The 19,415-nt window shown below is 40.6% G+C and overlaps 1 protein-coding gene across 4 annotated transcripts; it reads right to left on the bottom strand.

Moving 5' to 3' along the window:
- Positions 1-2,886: 2,886 nt before the first annotated feature.
- thg1l (tRNA-histidine guanylyltransferase 1-like) lies at positions 2,887-16,843 on the bottom strand. 4 transcript variants are annotated; one of them, XM_080201770.1, is made up of 7 exons: positions 16,793-16,843; positions 14,208-14,451; positions 9,848-10,024; positions 8,303-8,472; positions 7,161-7,249; positions 4,837-4,944; positions 2,887-3,559 (listed from the first exon to the last, which is right to left on the bottom strand). In XM_080201770.1, exons 2-7 carry the CDS (start codon positions 14,441-14,443, stop codon positions 3,398-3,400), a joined length of 942 nt encoding a protein of 313 aa, XP_080057896.1. In that variant the 5' UTR covers positions 14,444-14,451; positions 16,793-16,843; the 3' UTR covers positions 2,887-3,397. The 4 variants fall into 4 exon arrangements, with proteins under 4 accessions (XP_080057896.1, XP_080057894.1, XP_080057897.1 ...); XM_080201768.1 differs by lacking the exon at positions 16,793-16,843 and adding an exon at positions 16,681-16,751; XM_080201771.1 differs by lacking the exon at positions 16,793-16,843 and adding an exon at positions 16,723-16,746.
- Positions 16,844-19,415: the final 2,572 nt, after the last annotated feature.

Raw genomic sequence — 19,415 nt, 5'->3', positions numbered from 1 at the left:
CAGGGTGGATAAAGGGGAAATTAGTAGATGTAATGTATTTGTATTTCCAAAAAAAGTATTAAAGGTCACATTCCTGGACATAAGGGCTCATGGAGATAATATATTAGCATGGACAGAGGATCAGCTAACAAAGTCAGAATAAATGGATCATTTTCAGGATGTCAAACTGTAACTAGTGAGATGCCACTGAGGATTGGTGCTGGGGTCTCAACTATTTACAATCTATATTAATGACTTGGATGAAGGTACGTAACAAATTTGCTGATAATATAAAGATAGATGGAAAAGCATGTTATGAGGAGGAAACAAAGAGTTTGCAAAAGGTTATAGATGAGTGGGGAAAGATTTGGCAATTGAAGTGTAATGTGCAAAAAGGTGAGGTTATCCTTTTTGAAAGGCGTAGACAAGCAAAATATTATTTAAATGGAGAGACTAGAATGCTGTAGTAGAGGGGGATTGGTGTCCTTGTATCTAAGCAACTAAAAGTTAGCACGTAAATAAATAAGTAATTAGGAAAGTAAATGAAATGTTGGCCTTTGTTGCAAGGGAGATGGAGTATAAAAGTAAGGAGGTCTTGCCACAGCTTTACAGGATGTGGCTGAGACGACACCTGCAGTACCATGTACAGTTTTAGTCTCCTTATTGACATACTTTCATTGGAAGCAGTTCAGAAGGCTCACCAGACTGATTCTTGGATTGAAGAGAAAGTTTGATGGAGGAATTGCTGAGTAGGTTGTGTTTATACCATTTTAAGAACATAAGAACATAAGAAATAGGAGCAGGAGTAGGCCATCTGGCCCTTCGAGCCTGCCCCGCCATGCAATAAGATCGTGGCTCAGTTCCACTTTCCAGCCCTCTCCCCATAACCCTTAATCCCCTCTCTTATCAAAAACCCATCAACCCGCGTCTTGAAAATATTTAGCGAGGCAGCCTCCACCACTTCAATGGGTAGAGAATTCCAGAGATTCACCACCCTTTGAGTGAAGAAGTTCCTCCTCAACTCCGTTCTAAAACGCCCCCCCTTTATCTTGAGGCTGTGCCCCCTAGTCCTACTGTCTTTTTTCAGTGGGAAGAGTCTCTCGACCTCTATCCTATCCATCCCATTCATCATCTTATACGTCTCAATGAGATCTCCCCTCATTCTTCTAAACTCCAACGAGTACAAGCCTAGTTTATTCAGCCTCTCCTCATAGTTCAACCCCCTCAACTCCGGTATCAGCCTAGTAAACCTCCTCTGCACTCCCTCCAAGGCCAAAATATCTTTGCGCAGGTGCAGCGCCCAAAACTGCACACAGTACTCCAGCTGCAGCCTCACCAGTGCCCTATACAGCTGCAGCAAGACCTCCCTACTTTTATATTCAATCCCCTTCGCTACGAAGGCCAGCATCCCATTCGCCTTCCTGACCACCTGCAAGCTGGGTTTTTGCGACTCATGCACAAGGACCCCGAGGTCCCTCTGCACCGTCGCCTGCTGCAGTTTTTCGCCCCGTAAGTAATAGTCCTTCCTACCATTCTTCCTACCAAAGTGGACCACCTCGCACTTGCCAACATTAAATTCCATTTGCCATTTCCTGGCCCATTCGCCCAGCCTATCTAGATCGTTCTGCAGACTCTCCACACCCTCCGCACAATTTGCCATTCCCCCAATCTTGGAAGTGACCTTATGATTCTGAGGGGACTTGCTGAGATGTTTAGAGGATGTTTTCCCTTGTGGGGAATCAAGAACGAGGGTGCACAGTCTCAAAATTAAGAGTGTCCCAGAGGTGAGGAGGGTTCCTCTCAGAAGGCTGTCTTTGGCATTCTCTGCTCCAGAGAACAGTGGAGGTTGGGTTATTGAATATAGTTAAATCTGACCTAAGCAGGTTTTTGATCTTCAGGGGAATTGGGAGTGATGAGCAACAGACAGGAAATTGGGGCTCAGGCCCTGATCAGATCATGATCTTATTGAATAGCTTGAGGGGCCAAATGGCCTATTCCATTATTTTGTTTTAATATCTCATTTTTAAAACTCTCTTCCTGGTTTTTAAATTCATCTATAGCCTCACACTTCCCCATCGCTGATTATAGAAACTAGAAGCTTGAATAGGCCATTTGGCCCTTCGAGCCTGCTCCACCATTCCTTTTGATCAGGGCTGATCATTGAATTCAATATCCTGAGCCCCCCTTGCCCTCAAATCTCTTGATCCCTTTAGCCTCAAGAGCTACATTTAATTTCTTCTTGAAATCAGGCAACGTTTTGGCCTCAAATCTTCACCAGCTCAGCAGCTGTCTGTGATCCGTGCTTTTGTTATTCTTGTGCACACTCTTGATTTCCTTTACTACAACAATGGCAGCTGTGTCTGCATTGCCTGAATCTCAAGATCTGGAAATCCCCCCCAAACCCCTCCAGCTTTCCTTTAAGATGCACTTGGAAACCTTCCTATTTGAATCTGCCTAAATCACATGTTTACCTAATATTTTCTTATGGCTCAGTGTCGTTTTGTTTGCTGTCACCCTGTGAAGCAGTTTAGGTTGTTTTCTAAAAGTAAAGCTCTATATAAATGGAAGATGTAATCACTGTTAATCACAAGCATTAAATGTACTTATTTGGCTCATAATGTATCGTCCACCTAGAACACCCATCACAGCATCCTGTTAGCCCACACAAAGGCATTTACCTCCACTATCTTTATCTTGAAATCTCTAACAGGTATTAATAACTACAAAGGAGAAAATTATTAGCTAAAAACAGGTTGGTTAAAAATATCCCACAAATCTATACAACGGTCGACAAAATAAGTCAGCTTGACTCTACAGCTAGGTATTTGAGTATAAAGGTGCACAAATAATGAACTAGGTTGACAAAGTACAAAGTTAAACAATTCCAACTTCACAACTCACTCAAAAGACATTTAAAAAACATTTAATAAATGAAAAATGAGTAACCTGAATTTGGGACCCTGATCTCAATTATTGCCATATTACATTTCTTCATGACATTTATCAAAAGCACATCTAATATTAAAACATTAAAAAGCTATACATAAATGCAACTTTAAAAGCAGTCAGGACCTCAGTTCCAATTTTACAGTCTTCCAAAATAGTTCACTTCAGGCAGCAGCAAGAAATGATGGCTGGCCTTAGCACTTTTGGTAAGGGAGGCAAGAAAAAAAACACGAGGGATTCTTGCTCCTGCTAGCAATCCTTTGAACTCCACCAGGAGGTACACCTGTGTGTCTTGGAACCAGACAGACAGCTGGCTTGGTCATTATGCAAGACCCTTCCATCTTCTCTCTATCATTCCCTGCAGCTTGAAGTCAAAAATAACCACCTGAACAAGCTAGCATGAACACCAGCAGTGCTTCTTGATCTGTAATCCAGCACAGCAGCACCACCAGGAGCTGAGAAGTAAAGCTGCTTAGCTGTCATCAGCAAGAATCTCTGAATGCTCCTCCCAGAACTTGTCTCCTATGATGTCCATGTGAAATGGGAATACTTTGTTGCGAGTTCTTTTAACCACAATATTTTTCCCCTCTGGTGCATCTGGAGTTGTGACCCTTTTATCAATAGTTTCTTCAACCTTAATGGAAAAAAAATCAAACCGAGATCTCACCATTAAATTCATAAGATTAGTATATTGTGATCTTTATTTCACAATGCTAGCGTGCCTTTAAGAATTTAATAACCACAATCTGACCAAGATAAATCGCAATGCATATTAAAATATAATGTTGGGGTACAAAGGACATTTATACCCAAAAAGTTCGTCCTATTCAAAGATCAATTTCACGGTATCTTCTGCACTCAGCGCTCTCCAGGTCAAATTGTCCTTGAAACCATTTAAACTAACTCCTTCAACAGCCATTCCTTGTAACCTATGCTATAACTTATAATTGAGCTGAAATGTTTCTCCTCCCTTCCTTGCATCCACTGATATCTGAACTGCTAGAACAGGAATCAATCCTTTCCTCTTTAGAATAGTTAAGCCAGTATTTGTTCACAGGGCATTTCAAATAGCAACAACTTCATGCAACAGTGAGGATTTGCATTTCTATAGCCTCTTTCGTGTCCACATCATGTCCTCCCAAAGCACTTTACAGCAGTACTTCTGAAGTGTCGTCGCTGCAGTAGTGTAGGAAATATGGCAGCCAGTTTGCACATATAGCAAGCTCCCACACAGCAGGATAATCATCACGACTTCCCCAGACTTGATGCTTATATAGTGCCTAATTAATCATGTCCTAGACATTACCAAATGAAGTTCATGAAAAATAAATTTTAAGTGATTTGTCGAAAAACATTGCGGCTGATTTGCAGGGTCAGATTAAAACCAGGGCCTCCCATTTCCATATGGCTGAGTTTGATGCTGCCTTCAATAACATAATCAACAGGCCTTCTATTTATAGAAGGTCAATCATGTACTTAGAGCTCAACTACGTTTATCTAAGTATCCTTCTTTCAGGAAGTCAAATAAAACAGAACATCTGCTTGATGTCTGCGATTGTGGATTGAATCCCATAACATTATTTTCTAAAAAGAGGATTACATGAATGCAACTTGACAGTTTAGCTGCATTCCCAAACCAGAATAAGTATCAATCTCCGATGCCCCTATAGTCAACATCCAAATTCCTGCAGAATATATCACAAAGAGTTCCTTTTCCTGTGATAATCCCTGCCTCCACTTTCTTTGATCTTGGTTCCTGGTGAGGGAAAACATGAGGAGGGAGCAACTAAAGCAGCTGAGAAGGATAACCTCAAACTAGCAATGAAACATTGGGCAATATAAATCCTGGACATTTACTGTAGTTGGTATACTAGCAACAGAGTATATTAGGTACATGATAACAGACCTCACCTTATGCCATATCAGCACAGTTCCTTTTCTATAGATTTCCGGTTCGTTATTATAGTTAATATTGAACTCCAGAAATAAAATGTCATTTTTTTCTCCTGCAAGAGTGCCCTGTGCCAGGAATTTTAAAATGCATAATTTAGTAAATTAGAAAACAAACATATGTGTTACAATTTAAAAACAATCCATTCTTAAAGTGGCAAGGACAGCCTAAGACCTACAGACATTAATGGGTAGAACAATGTGGGTGAAAGCTTATGGAATGAAAATTAATGTAAAAGACACTAAAGTTCTGAAGTTTGGAAGAAAAAATGACAGGAAAATTGTGAGGGTATAAGATCAGAAACCCCAAGCTTTATACTGAAGTTAGACTAGACTCCAACTGTTTGCTATTTTTGGCATTGAGGATAAGGTACTTCCAGGTGTCACGCTATTGACACAAAAGGAAGCTTTTATCAAAACGAACTTTACTTAACAATATAGTTTAATTATAACACATGAATCAGTTTAACATTTGAACAATACTTAAACATGACAAGATATCATTCTTAACTGCTAATCTATCTCTATTAGTTCCAATTCAAACAATATTCCTCTTAAAGACTTAAACTCCTCTTCAAAATCAGTTAGCGACAACTCAGGCTTATGCACTTGTACTTGTTAACAGTCCTAGATTTTGAACACCTCTGAAGGAGCAAAAGACAACTGTCTTCTGACAGCCCCAAACAGCAACCACCAGAGAAAGACACCTCTTGCTTCTTTCAGAACCGGGCAGTAACAAACTGTTATAAACACTGTCTCCCCTGTAAGCTTAGCTCCATCCATTAACACATGATTCTTTATGTCAATCAAGCCAATCAAAACCCTATTCTGAAACCCCAAGGCAAACCTAAGTAAAATGCATTAACTCTGGACAAATATACCATTAGCTAAAATCAGTCATTATCCTACATTCTCAACATCTGAGCTGCCTGTTGTCCAGACAAATCAGTACCTTGTAAAACAGAGCTGAATTTTCAATATACCCCTTACAATAAACATAATATAAATATGTTTCTTCAAGGCACAGTATCACCACAAAATCACGTTCAACAGCTGGAACAGCTATTGCAATTTAAGTAACTGGAAAACAAATCGTCAGTAGGTAGTTACTACCAGAAAGAAGTCACAGCTAGATTAACAATGGCAAATAATGCAATTCCCAAATATAAATAATTTTTCTGCAGAAGAAAGGGGCAGCAATCTTAAGAGGAACTATCAGAACTGTGATCATGACGTTGGCTACAATTTTTTAAACTGACCCTCATAAGGAGAGATCAAAAATGGACAGCATAGTGCCATGGTTTCCTCCTCTTAAAAGTCTTTAGATACCTCTTTCCCACAATGATACCAAGCTGTCAGCAGCAGCCGCCCTCAGCTACGAATATGAAATCGTAAGCGTTATGCCTCAGAGTCCTGATTACTAGGTAATAAGTGCTACTCGAACTGCGCTAATGTGGATACCAATGGGCAAACAATTGAACTTCACTGCAAAGTCCACAGATGGTCTGTTATCTCTCAAGATCCTGAAAGTAAGACAAATTTGGTATGAATTGATAGGACAATCCCCATTCTTTTACTTGGCAACGCAGGCACATGGACTCAAAAGAGAGAATCATCTGATCAATAATCTTTATTTATCAAATAAATACAAACACTGCTCATCAGGTTTATGAGTTAGGCACATTCAAACTCTCAAACAACAGACTCAATGTTGTGAATTAAGCCTTCAGATTTCTCACAATAATTCTTCTTTAAGATAATTTAGAGTCCCAATAGTTTTCAGGTGCACCTATCTTCATAGAGTTCAACATAGGATATTAATTTGAGAGGTTAATACTTAAGGAAGCAGACACTCAAATAGACAATGTTCCCTGCTCACACATACACATGATAGCTCGACCTGCTCATTATTTTCCAAACATTTTACATACTCGAGCAGTTAGGCCAACCATAAAGGTTAGCATCTCTCATCTTTCCAGTCTTTAACATTTGAGGATGTGCTCATCTCTGAATTATCAACTCAGCAGATGTACTAATGTCTGGTATGCTTTCTCACACTCTTTCTACAATATACTAACTGTTTTCTATTCTACACTTCAACATATTAATCCTATAATTGTCACTATTACCATTATTTACTATTCTTAGCATTGCTCAAACCAAAAACTAAAAAGGGATATATAGTCCCAACTGCCTAAGACCTCACATCATTAAGAGATAGGAAGAGAAAATGAGTGGGGAGAAAAGACACCCATTTTAGAACAAAATTTCACACACATGGTTACCTTCAGTTTTTCTTCAGCTTCACTATTGGACAAACCACCTTGCTGCACAAGTGCCCAAAAGGTTGTGTTGTAAAGGTTATTAATATGACCTATTTGATGGAAATCTACCGTTAATGCATTTAAAAGTAGAATATTCTGAATAATTGATTTCAATACAAATCCACATCAGATATATACAATGGCCCTGTAGGTGGCAAGAGAATTCTTACACTTGAACAGCTAAAGTACAACCAATCTTGTGGCGTAAAGCAGTCAGTAATCTTTTAACAGGAAGGACGTTTTGAAGAGTGTTGGAACTTTCATACTATCATAGAATCCGTACTATGCAGAAGGGGGGCCATTTGGCATCAACTCTCCAACACAGCATCTTACCCAAGCCTAAACCCCACCCTATACCTGTAACCCCACATTTACCATGGCAAATCCCCATAACCTACACATCTTAGAATACTGAGGGGCAATTTAGCACAGCCAATTCACCTAACCTGCATATACTTGGTGTTTGGGAGGAAACCAGAGCACCCAGAGGAAACCCTCAGAGACAGGGGGAGAACCGGAAAACTCCACACAGTCACCCAAGACTGGAATTGAACCCGTGTCTCTGGCACTGTGAGGTAGCACTGTGCCACCGTGGCCCACATCTGAAACATGAAAAAGAAAAAAAAATCCAGTCAATTGAGTCACAGACCACTAGAGTGCCCCTGACATTGCTGAGGTACCTTGTGTCAGCTGGGACAAAAGCTGCCAGTCACACCAGTGGCTTTGGGAGAGATTAGCCTGGGCTGCAAGTGCTACAGCTGAAACCTTTGGAAGTGAATCCAAGTGGTCTCAGGCAATCTTTATCAGACCTCAGCACACAGAAGTATGTGGATGCAAATATCACTGGTAAGCTCTCATCCCATTTTAGTGATGAGCAATCAGTTATGATGGCACACGTGAACAATGGCCACTAGGCCAAAGTGTCAGAGAGCCACAAAATCCTGTATCACAGCAAAGACGCAAAGCCTTTAAACGATGGGGGTGGGAGAATTGTATAATAGTTCCATCACCTTTTTAAAAATATATTAAGTAAATGCAATAGGATAAGGAAAATCATCTCCTTTAAGTTGCAAATAAGAAAACAACCCAGTAAAGTTTCTCACAATCTGCCTGCCTCCAGCTTAGGTAATCTCGCAGATTCTGGTTGCTAGGATACAGAACAACTCTCCCATCAAATCCAGGTGGAAATAGGAGGGCCTGATCTTTAAAGTAATCTTGCCAGTAGAAAACAAAGCTGGAAGAAAATTGGGAGACCACATGGCTCATGAATTTGCTGTTGGAAGAAGAGAAAAATAAATGTTTTGTTAATCTCAGAAAATGAAGTTCCAGTTACTTTGTTACCTGTTTCATATGCCATTTGAAAAAGAGTTTTGTCCTCTGGTTCCGTTAGTAAGTTTCACAATACCAGGTTAAACTCCAGCAGCTTACTGTGTTTACCCCAGTCCAACGCCTGCATCTCCACATCATGACTACCATTGGTTTGAATATAAAAGTAGGGAGGTCTTGCTGCGGCTGTATAGGGCATTGGTGAGGCCGCAGCTGGAGTACTGTGTGCAGTTTTGGGCACCGTACTTACGCAAGGATATTTTGGCCTTGGAGGGAGTGCAGTGGAGGTTTACTAGGCTGATGCCGGAGTTGAGGGGGTTGAGCTATAAGGAGAGGCTGAATAAACTAGGCTTGTACTCGTTAGAGTTTAGAAGAATGAGGGGAGATCTCATTGAGACGTATAAGGTGATGAATGGGATGGATAGGATAGAGGTGGAGAGACTCTTCCCACTCAGAAAGGATAATAGGACTAGGGGGCACAGCCTCAAGATAAAGAGAGGGGGGGGGGGGCGGTTTAGAACAGAGTTGAGGAGGAACTTCTTCACTCAAAGTGTGGTGAATCTCTGGAATTCTCTGCCCGTTGAAGTGGTGGAGGCTACCTCGCTAAATATTTTTAAGACACTGGTTGATGGGTTTTTGATAAGAGAGGGGATTAAGGGTTATGGGGAGAGGGCGGGAATGTGGATCTGAGCCACGACAGATCAGCCATGATCTTATTGAATGGCGGGGCAGGCTCGAAGGGCTAGATGGCCTACTCCTGCTCCTATTTCTTATGTTTCTTATGACTCCGTAAGTAACCCCAGTTTGGCCAGAAAGTGGGATTAACCACAATGCAGAGTACTGAGGCAAATGGCATAGAGTAAACTAGATATGTATTAGTAATGATCTAACTGAATAGATGAACCAGCTTAAGAAGTTTAATATCTTTCTCCTGTTCGTATGTACATTACCTTTCGAGATCTTAAACCCCCTTTTCAAATACTTATTTCCCATACAGATTTTACTTGCTCACTCAATCTTTCAACTACCCTCAACATGAAAGTAAATTAAACCTCTTCCATCCTTCTCCGAATCTTAAATGCATGTCTTCCAGTTAACGACTAGCAGAATTAGTTCCTCCTTTTTTTATCTCAAAGTTTCTCATAATAATCTTTGCTATCTCAACTGAAAGAGTCTCTGTTCTTCCAGTCTTTCCTCATATCAATGCCTCAGTGTACTGTTCAATCGACATATCACTGCTTCCCCTGACATTAAGCATACATTTGAAACAAATAGAACTAGAAAACTAGTCTGTAGTGAAAGCCTTTATTTGTATACTGTACCTTGCTCTCCTCTTAAACCAGTTACTTTTTCTTTTAAAAACAAAGCTGTATTCATCACTTTGGCCGTAGGCAATCACAATGTCATTCAGTTCTTCCATGACAGTTAATGCACATTTGGTCATCAGACGGAGAGCCCGCTCATCGTTGGGCTTTTTGAAACCATGCTGATCTGCAAATCTGAAGTCGAAAAACCAGTTTAAGTAAGAGTTGACCAAAAGGCAGGAGTTTCAAAGAGCAGTACCTTCGCACACAAAACAGAACTTAGAAAACAAACATTTTAGACAAGATGCAAAGCTTTGGTCCTACGCTACATGACAAAAGAGAAGCACTTGCCTCCAAGTCAAGTTGTGAAACAATTGACCAACAGTCAGAATCTGGAACTATTTTCTCCTTCCAGGGCTGCCATGGGCAATTGTACTCTTATCCCATTAAGAGGTCCCATTAAGAAAAAGGTTTGTGACTTTTTACTATATATTTTCAAAAAATATTAATAACTTGATAAATATTGAAACTCATTATACTAACTCTATTGATAAATACTGATGAGGAGTCAATGGTGCGAAGCTACCATCAGTGGGATTATGACTGAACGCCTGTATATCAGAACCCCACCTGATATATAAAACTCTGCTTTAAAAATTCTTTATTTATTGCCCTTTACCAGTTGCCTCCAGAACGGTGTCACAGATAGATCAGATCAGGTAAACAATAGACAGTGTCTGGGCATTAATAGTCCAAATGGATTTTAACAGTTTATATTCTGGTCCTAGCCCATAAATAACCAGACTTATTGAATTTACAACCTGTTATGTTGAGATTTGAACCAACAGCCTCTGGGTCACTAAAGCAGTATCACAATCACTCACCCATTCTATTCCTTTCTCTGTAACCATCAGCTTGCAGAGGCTTTAAGTTTTGGTACTTTTGTCTGTTATTTATGCAATGTTTCAATAAAAGCCTCTTTAGTGACTTGATAAACACAAAGTTTAAATAACCTATTAGGATTGATTTGAGTGTGCCCATTGATTGTTTCTGTGTGACAGGTAACATGAAAGCTTGCATATGCCACTGAATAGAAAATCCTTTTTCTGGGTCTCCTTCCCTCAGTCTTTCAATCCACAGCTTGGTGTCATTAACTTCTACTTCCTGATTTATCTCCTCCTCTTCTAAAACTTTAATGTCCTGTAATCTCAACATTTATATCAAATTTTCAATTAAAACCTTACCCATCTAAACCTGTGGCAGCTTACTGACAAGCTTTATTAATGCGTCATTGACTTATTCAAAATACCATTGTTTAATGGCCAGAAATGCATCATTTATGTCCGCTCAGCTGATAGCACTCACCTTCACCAGTGGGTTTCAGCACCACTGTGAGATTCATAGTCTCAACCAATACAGAGAAATGCATTATCAGAGATGCCAATATTGAAATGAATCCCTGCATGTTAAGGTGGATGCAAGCAATGACATTTACTTCCTCAATCAGTACTGACAAAAAATACATATGGACCTGCTTCTGGGATGACATACTTATGACACTTCAAAAAGATATTAATTAACAACTTGTATTTACATAGGAGTCTTCAATGAGGTAAAATGACCCAAGACGCTTCACATCAATCAACCCAAAGATATTAGGTGACAAAAAAGTTGTTTAGAGAGATAGATTTTAAGGATCATCTTAAAAGGAAAAGAGTTGGAGAGATACGGGGAGATAATTTAAGAGCTGAGGACATAGACAGTCATAAGTAAGGCTACCAAAAGCAAAGAAGCGAAAATTGAGAATGTTCAATGATTATAGCAACATATGTAGATTGTAAAGTTTATTTATTAGTGCCACATGTAGACTTACATTAACACTGCAATTAAATTCCTATGAAAATCCCCTAGTTGTCGCACTCCGGCACTTGTTCAGGTACACGGACGAAGAATTTAGCATAGCCAATGCACCTTACCAGCACGTCTTTCAGACTGTGGGAGGAAACCGGAGCACCCAGAGGAAACCCATGCAGACATGGGGAGAATGTATAGACTCTGCACTGACAATGGCCCAAGCCAGGAATCAAACCCATGTCCCTGATGCTGTGAGGCAGTAGTGCAAAGCACTGTGCCACCGTGCCGTCTAATGTTGGAGGGGTAAGACTATTGAAGGATTTGAACACAAGATCAGAATTTTAAAATCATGGATGGGATCTGGTGGTTGTAGCATATTAAGGTGATAGACTATAAATCAATTTGGATAACACAAGAGATACTTGAGTGGAGTACAGAAAGCCAGTATGGATTTGTAACAGCTACAGCACGTCTAACAAGCATGACTGAATTTTTTCAGGAACTGTAGTAGACAAGGAATGTCAATGAGTTCTATAAGGCATTTGATAAGGTTCCACATAAGAGACTTTTAGCTACAATTAAATTGAAGGCAGATTATTGACATGGTTTTGATATTGCTTAGGCAATAGGTGACAGTAGGGACAAAAGACATGCACATGAATTGGAAGAAGTTATTATCCACTGTCCTCAAGAATTTGTGCTACAACCCAATTATTCACTATATTTATTAGTAATTTAGAAAAGATAATAACAAGCCAAATCACACAAGTTTGCTGATGACAAAGATTGACAATATTGTAATTAGTATTGATAGGGGCATAAAATTACAGACATTTATAAAGCGAATGGAGAGAACCATAGAAAGGTTACAGAAAGCGATCATTCAGCTGTTCATGTCCGTGCCAACCAAAAGAGAGATAAAATATTGTTTATTTTAGTTCCATTTTCAGGAACCTGGTATGTAGCCCTGTAGATTACAGTTCAGGTGCAATTCCAGGTTACTTTTAAATGAGTTGAGCGTTTCAACCTCAACCATCAACTTAGGCAGTGAATTCCAGATGCCCACCACCCTCTGGCTGAAAAAGTTTTTCCTCATGTCTCCTTTAATCCTTCCACTAATCACTTTAAAAACCTATGGTAATTGACCCCTCAGCTAGGGGAAACAAGTCTTTCCTGCTTATTCTGTCTAGGCTCCTCATACTTTGGTATGAACTGGTAACAGATGAATTTCAATGCAGAGTGCAAGACCAAAAAGGAAAGACGTGAGCATTATTTAAAAAGCAAAAATCCAGAACGATGGAGGTCCAAAGGGATTTAGAGGTTCACGTACACGTAACTAAAATGTAACAGGTTCAAAATATAATCAAAACAGGTAATGGGATGATCTCTTTCCTAACTAAATGCCTGGAATAATAAAAGACAAGAGGGTTTGCTGCAACTATACAAAACTCTTGTTAGACCAAAACAGCTCTCAGTAGAGGATACACTGGCTTTGGAAGGAGTGCAACAGAACATTACCTGGGTTTCAAGGATTAGATTATGAAAGATTACATAAATCCTTTTTTTTCCTGGAACTTAGACAGTTAAGAGGCAAGTTAATGTGAAATGTATAAGGAATCATAGATAAAGAACAGATAGCACAGTCATTAGCACTGCTGCCTCACACAGTGCCAGACCCAGGTTCGATTCCCAGCTTGAGTCACTGTCTGTGTAGAGTCTGCACATTCTCCCTGTGTCTATGTGGGTTTCCTCTGGGTGCTCCTGTTTTCTCCCACACTCCAAAGACGTGCTGGTTAGGTGCACTGGCCATGCTTAGTTCTCCCTCCGTGTACCCGAACAGGTGCCAAAGTGTGGCGCCGAGGGAATTTTCACAATAACATCATCGTAGTGTTAATGTAAGTCTACTTGTGACACTAATAAATATACTTTAAAGTTAAGTTTTGTCTGCTGTTGGATGAGACTGTGACAAGGCCACATAATTTTAAAATCAAAACCAAGCCATTCAAGAGAAAGGTTTGAAAACTCTCTCTCCGATATAAAAAAGTAGTTGCTATCTCAAAGAACAACACAGCACAGGAAACAGGCCCCTCGGCCCAACGAGCCCGCGCCACCATTTTAACATTATGAGTGTCCTCCTCTACCTATTGACTTTTGTCTACGCCTATTGGGGAAGATTAATAATTTTAAAACAAAGTGAAAGATTTTTGCTAGATAAAGGATCTGGAGTGAAGCCAAGTGGATGGAGTTAAGATACAGGCTATTTATTATCTAATAAAATGATGGGACAAACTCAAAGGGTGAAACGTCTCTTGTTCCTATGTTGATGCACCAGCAGCCAAAGTAGGTCAGCAAACTTGAGTGAAGTATAAATGAGATTTTGTCTTAGTTGAGAAACAAGCAGCAGTAATTTAGATGTATTTCAAGTTTAGGGACTGCATGATCATAAAATGCTTCAAGGATACAATGAATAATTTCCCTTCTACAATTTATCAATTGTTTTGTATGATAACTGCTTTCCACTCACTTGTGAAAATTCCGGCCATCTAGTCGAACCACAACCCAGCAATTTTGCAGACAGGTATCATCAGCTTCAAAGTTGCGAACATATTCAAATTTACTTTTAGCCATAGTTTTGCGACTTTCAGCACGCACGTGTGGCATCACCCAAAAGAATCCACATTTAACTCCACTCGTTTTCCTACTGCATCTCGAAAGGCCAATTGTAACAGCAGCTTTTGACAATCGATTCAAATGTAGCATCAGACAGCCTGCAAAAGTAGAGGCACAAAGGTTTATGGTGTTCTCATTTCTACAATCTTTTATTCAGAGCCACAAACACTGCTTGCGTTCATAAATCATTAATGTAATGAATAAAAATTCCAAGTCGCTTAGTATCCTGCTTGAAAGCCACTGTCAGTAATGTGACAATGCAGTTCCCTACAAATGTATGGGGCATGGGTCTGAACCAATGCTTCTTCTAAGCTGCGTGGCTGCACAGCAACCCAGAAGTTCCAATGTATGACAATCACAAGTCAGCTTCTTTACGCTGCCTCACAGGAAGATTTATAGGGCCAGCACACTTAAATGAATAGGCCACTCATGAAAAGAAATGAGGAAATGTGAGTTTAGACCCACGTTGCTGTAAGTGATATCTCTATTTTGTTTTACTTGCTTAGTTTATTCTTCTGATTTTCATCCTCAACACTGTACTAAACACTAGCCTTTCCTGTAGCAGTAGAAGTGCAGCAAGGGAACAGGCAAAAGAAAGTGAAAAAGTGAGATGCAGTGGTGAGTAGCAATGAACAGAAGTTTTAATATACAGAGTGGTGAGCATTCTCATATCGGGCAATGGGACCCTGTGCCAGAACCTTGCCGGCTAAGTTGAGGGCATCCTGAAACCCACTGTACAAACAACCCAAGCTTTTGTCGTGACACTATGGACTTCCTACAGAAGCTCAGCACACGTGGAGTAGTTGAACTAGGAGCACTCCTCGTCACAATGGATGTCTCGGCACTCTACATCAGCATCCCCACAACAATGGCATTGGTGCAACTGCCTCAATACTCAACGCCGACAACTGCCAGTTTCCAGATGCAATTTTACAACTCATCCGCTTCATCCTGGATCACAATGTCTTCATCTTCAACAACCCGTTCTTCATCCAGAGACAAATCTGTTTCCCATTCCTATCAAATATTTTTAGGCAGTACTTATTTAAAAACAGAGGTGAATAAAAGTAAAGTCACCATAGTGCCAGATGACCATAGGCTGTGGCTGGTGATGATTTAACTTGAGGATCACCACACCTCAGGCGACTTTCATGAATAACCTGTACAGGAATTGAACCCACACTGTTGGCATTACTATGCATCACAAATCAGCCATCCAACCAATTGAACTAAACTGAGGTGAATAATGTAGAAGTGGCCACAGAGAAGGAAAGCTCTGCTCAAACTACAGCAAATTAACTGTCACTCAGGATTGATTAGTAAGCCTGAAACAAACTGTTAGGAATCACAGTGTTGGATGTGAAAAATTGTCATATTAATGCATTCTGTTGATTCTGTAAAGAAGGTAGAAGGAGCTTTATTCTAGCTCACTTGTGCTGTACCTGTCTTGGCTGATAGAACACCATCAAGGGATCATCATCGTGCACCTAGCCTGCCCTGTGCTTGTTGCTCAAACTGAATGCTTGAAACATGGTTATTTTTCTTGAGCACCAAAATGGCCATTTCCTCACACCTGAACCTCCCTATCCCTCTCAGCTGGCAGAGTTTCCCCAACCTCACCTCCTGCTCCCTTGGCACAAAAGCAACTTTCCATTCTCACTCCTAGCCCTTATCATCTCCTGATGTTGGACTGAGGTGGACAAGATGAGGTCAGACGACAGCAGGTTATAGTCCAACAGGTTTATTTGAAATCACAAGCTTTCAGAGCGCTGCTCCTTCATCTGGCGAAGTGGAGAGGTGCGCAGGTACAGAATATATAGGCACAATGACAATAGCCTGACACTCCCAGGTGATCAAGAGTGTCAACAGATATGTACAGTGTAGGCCAGCTGAATAACATAAATATACAGGTATTTCAAGTGCCATTAGATCAGTGCAAGTAGTTAAGTATAATCAGTATGTGCAATGTATATAATAAGCGTAGGAATGATCTAAGAACCGATAGTTTAAGGTAGAGAGATAATTACAAATAATCAAAGAGTAAAATGGTGCTAAACACTAATGCAAACTGATTCAGGCATAAATATCAGTTGGAATTTTCCGCCTGCGCTCGCCCCAAAAGCTATCACTCCTAACCCATATCATCTCCATTCGACCACAGCAGCACCTCACTCCCCAGTGGCCCTGTTATCTGTGGTTGCAAGGCCCTTCTTGTCTGTGTGGGACCCCCAGGAGTTAGACTACTGTCTGAGCCCATGTGTTTGTTGCTCCCTATCCCCCCCCCCCAGCCGGGTTTCTATCATGGCATCGCGCTCTCTCTCTCTCACCCGATACCAGCTTCAGCTGCCGCCAGGGCAGGCCGCTCTGACCTTCCTCTCCCTCTCGGTAAGCGGGTCTAGTAAATCCTACCAGACAACCCACCTTCAACTACCGACCTACCTCCCGCCTCCGGCTGGGCCACTTGAGACTGCGCACAACCGCTGGTCTCGGGCTCGGACCCCGAACGGATCCACTTCCTGTTAGGATGGGAGAGGAGCGGGGAGGGTGAGCACACTTGTAATAAATTACAAAAGGTAGAAAATCAATTAGTGGGAGACTTAACCAGTATGAACAATAATAATATCATGATCTATGGAGATACGTTTGCTGTTCATCCTCATTTGTCAGTAAACTGTACTCAGCCACTTTTCTTAGTGTCAGGACTCTCCCTCTTCTCTGTTAGTGGTATATCCCAGAGACTGAGAGGGGCGGTGATTGATAGTCAAAGCCCCGCCCTCTCCCCGCCGGCCCCGCCTCGCTGTGACGTCCCTCTCCCTCCCGATTGTGACGCGGCGGCGGGACACGTGCCGGGCCCAATGATTTTTCAAACAGGTTCGATCCGTTTGTTACCAACGAAACAAACCCAACAAAAGGGGTGAGGGGCACTGAGTGTGGAGTGAAGAAGGACCCCATTCACTGAGATCACAATAAAATAATGATCACAATGGAGGCATCTCCGAATAAAGCAATCCAGGTAAACAGGGAGGCAAGAAGAGGAGAGAGAGAGAGCAGGTGAAAAACAGCATTGGGAAACAATTTGTCAAACAACCCGCGGGGGTGAAGAAACCCTTTTGGACAAGGAGGGTAAAAAATGAGGTTGGCTTTAATCCTCAACCACCCAAAACCAATGGCATCCCAAAATGAGAATTCAGGACTTTTCTCTATGGGATTGAAATTGAAGAGTGATTTGTAAATGGTATGTTTGGTGGCATCCTCTTGGATGAGGGGCAACTACAATGCTGCCAAAAATTGATGGGTCCTCTTAAACCATTTTTCTCTTCTTGCCTAACATGGTCCTGTTTCTGTCTTGTGTTTCAATTGGAAATTTGTCTGGAACAATTATTATTCAAAGCCTTCAGTGGATGGTGTGCTCAGCTATTTACTGACTTCCAGCAGATATGGGGATTTGCCCCCTTTCCTCCCCCAGCACTTCAGAGGATCTAGATGAAATGAGCTATTGATGGTTAGTTGGGAGGCTCTGAAGTTTGGTCTTACAGGTTGGGCACAGTAATACCCTAGCCAGGGGGATGATGAGTATTATGCAAGAGAAACATTGTGCAGTGTTGTAAACATCCAATAAAATTAGCAAGAATGAGTGCAGTATTTTAGTTGTTGTAATGGGAGAACAAGTGTTACCAATACTGAACCATTGCTAAAATTCACCTATTAGGTGATTTGATGCTTTTATTAACCAGGGGCATAGGAATTGAAGATTTATGGATAGCTGTCGATACTTGCTAAAATGTAGTCTTGTCGAAAGACCCTGATGGTATCTTAAATGACAGGATAAGAGTACAGATGACCTCACAGCAGAATCTGAAACCAGATTGAGCTAGTATAATTCTGTCACCATGGGCAGTATTATTACTTTTCACTTCCGGTGTTTTTGGTCTGTGCTTGGATATCCTAGTAGGCATTGGCAATCAGGACACTCCCTGCAGTTAAGGTGGGATGACATGCTCACTGAGGGATTACCAATTGTGATGTAAGCATTGCAAATTTATTGAGTGATAATCTGCACTTGATTACCAGAAAATGGGACTTTCAGTGTGGCAATCGGGCATTTCATGTTGCTGACATTCTGGCATTTTGTGTGGAAAAGAGGTGCAGATGAGACTTGGACTACATCACGTCGAAACTGTCACGGTAACTTTCTTCAAAACATTTAAAGTAAAAGCACATGCTTTATATTGTAATATAATGAACAATTTTCCTATTTAAAAGTTTTATCTAAATTTTCATTGGTTTTGGGTGTTAATGAGGTTTCCAATGCCTTTCACACTGCTGTTTTTCTAAAAGCAGATAATCATTGAGATTCAAATGTTCGTGTCAATTTTGCTTAATCATAACTCTCTTGCCTCTTTCACAAATTTGTGTGCTCAAAATCAGTACTTAAAATCACGTAATTCATGGCGATACTTCAGTATCGTGCTGAAGGAATGCTGAAATGTCAGCTATGTTGTCTTCCATATGAGTTATTTAAATGTAAAATATTCCCTGGCTCCTTGAAAAAAAGCAAGGGTTTCTGTGGTATCCTGATTAACATTCATCTTTCAGCAGCGCTGTGAAAACAAATTTACTGCTTGTTTACCTCATTTGTTCTGTTTGGGAACTGTTCTTTCATCCAAAAATCAACCTCATTCATAAACTTTGTAAAAGTATGTTACAAAACAATCAACTTGACAGGAAGTTCAATAAAATTCAACTTGTCTCCATACAGCACGTTCCAACTTACATACCTTTATACAATTGTAATACGCTTGATGTTCATAATTGCATGACAGGTGTACAGCTTGAGAGGTTCTGCAGATTTTCCAACCTCTCAACATACTATAACTGAAAAGTTTTAGATGGTGATCTTTCCCCATTGTGCCTCTGCGGTGGCTAACTCAAGCTTTAGTGCATTTCTCTCGCTCTGTTTGGGAACTTGCTGTGTGCAAAATGACTGCTACATATACCCACATAATAGAGACCATGTAGTAATTTGTTGTGAAGGACTGTAGGGCATCCTGAGCAAGTGCTA

The sequence above is a fragment of the Carcharhinus amblyrhynchos genome, chromosome 13, assembly GCF_965287045.1.
Source record: "Carcharhinus amblyrhynchos chromosome 13, sCarAmb.v2.hapA, whole genome shotgun sequence".
Classification (NCBI taxonomy): Eukaryota; Metazoa; Chordata; class Chondrichthyes; order Carcharhiniformes; family Carcharhinidae; genus Carcharhinus; species Carcharhinus amblyrhynchos.
Note: the sequence above shows the minus strand (reverse complement) of the source record. Positions and strands in the feature narration are given on the sequence as shown.

What these genes read in the sequence shown, in the direction of transcription:
- thg1l (XM_080201770.1), bottom strand. Translation starts at nt 14,443, where the DNA reads ATGCTACATTTGAATCGATTGTCAAAAGCTGCTGTTACAATTGGCCTT. An exon ending in TGGTTTAAGAGGAGAGCAAG is followed by an intron (nt 8,473 to 9,847) that starts GTACAGTATACA and finishes TTCTTCCAACAG; the next exon opens with CAAATTCATGAGCCATGTGG. An exon ending in CTGTGCTGATATGGCATAAG is followed by an intron (nt 3,560 to 4,836) that starts GTGAGGTCTGTT and finishes TTTTCCATTAAG; the next exon opens with GTTGAAGAAACTATTGATAA.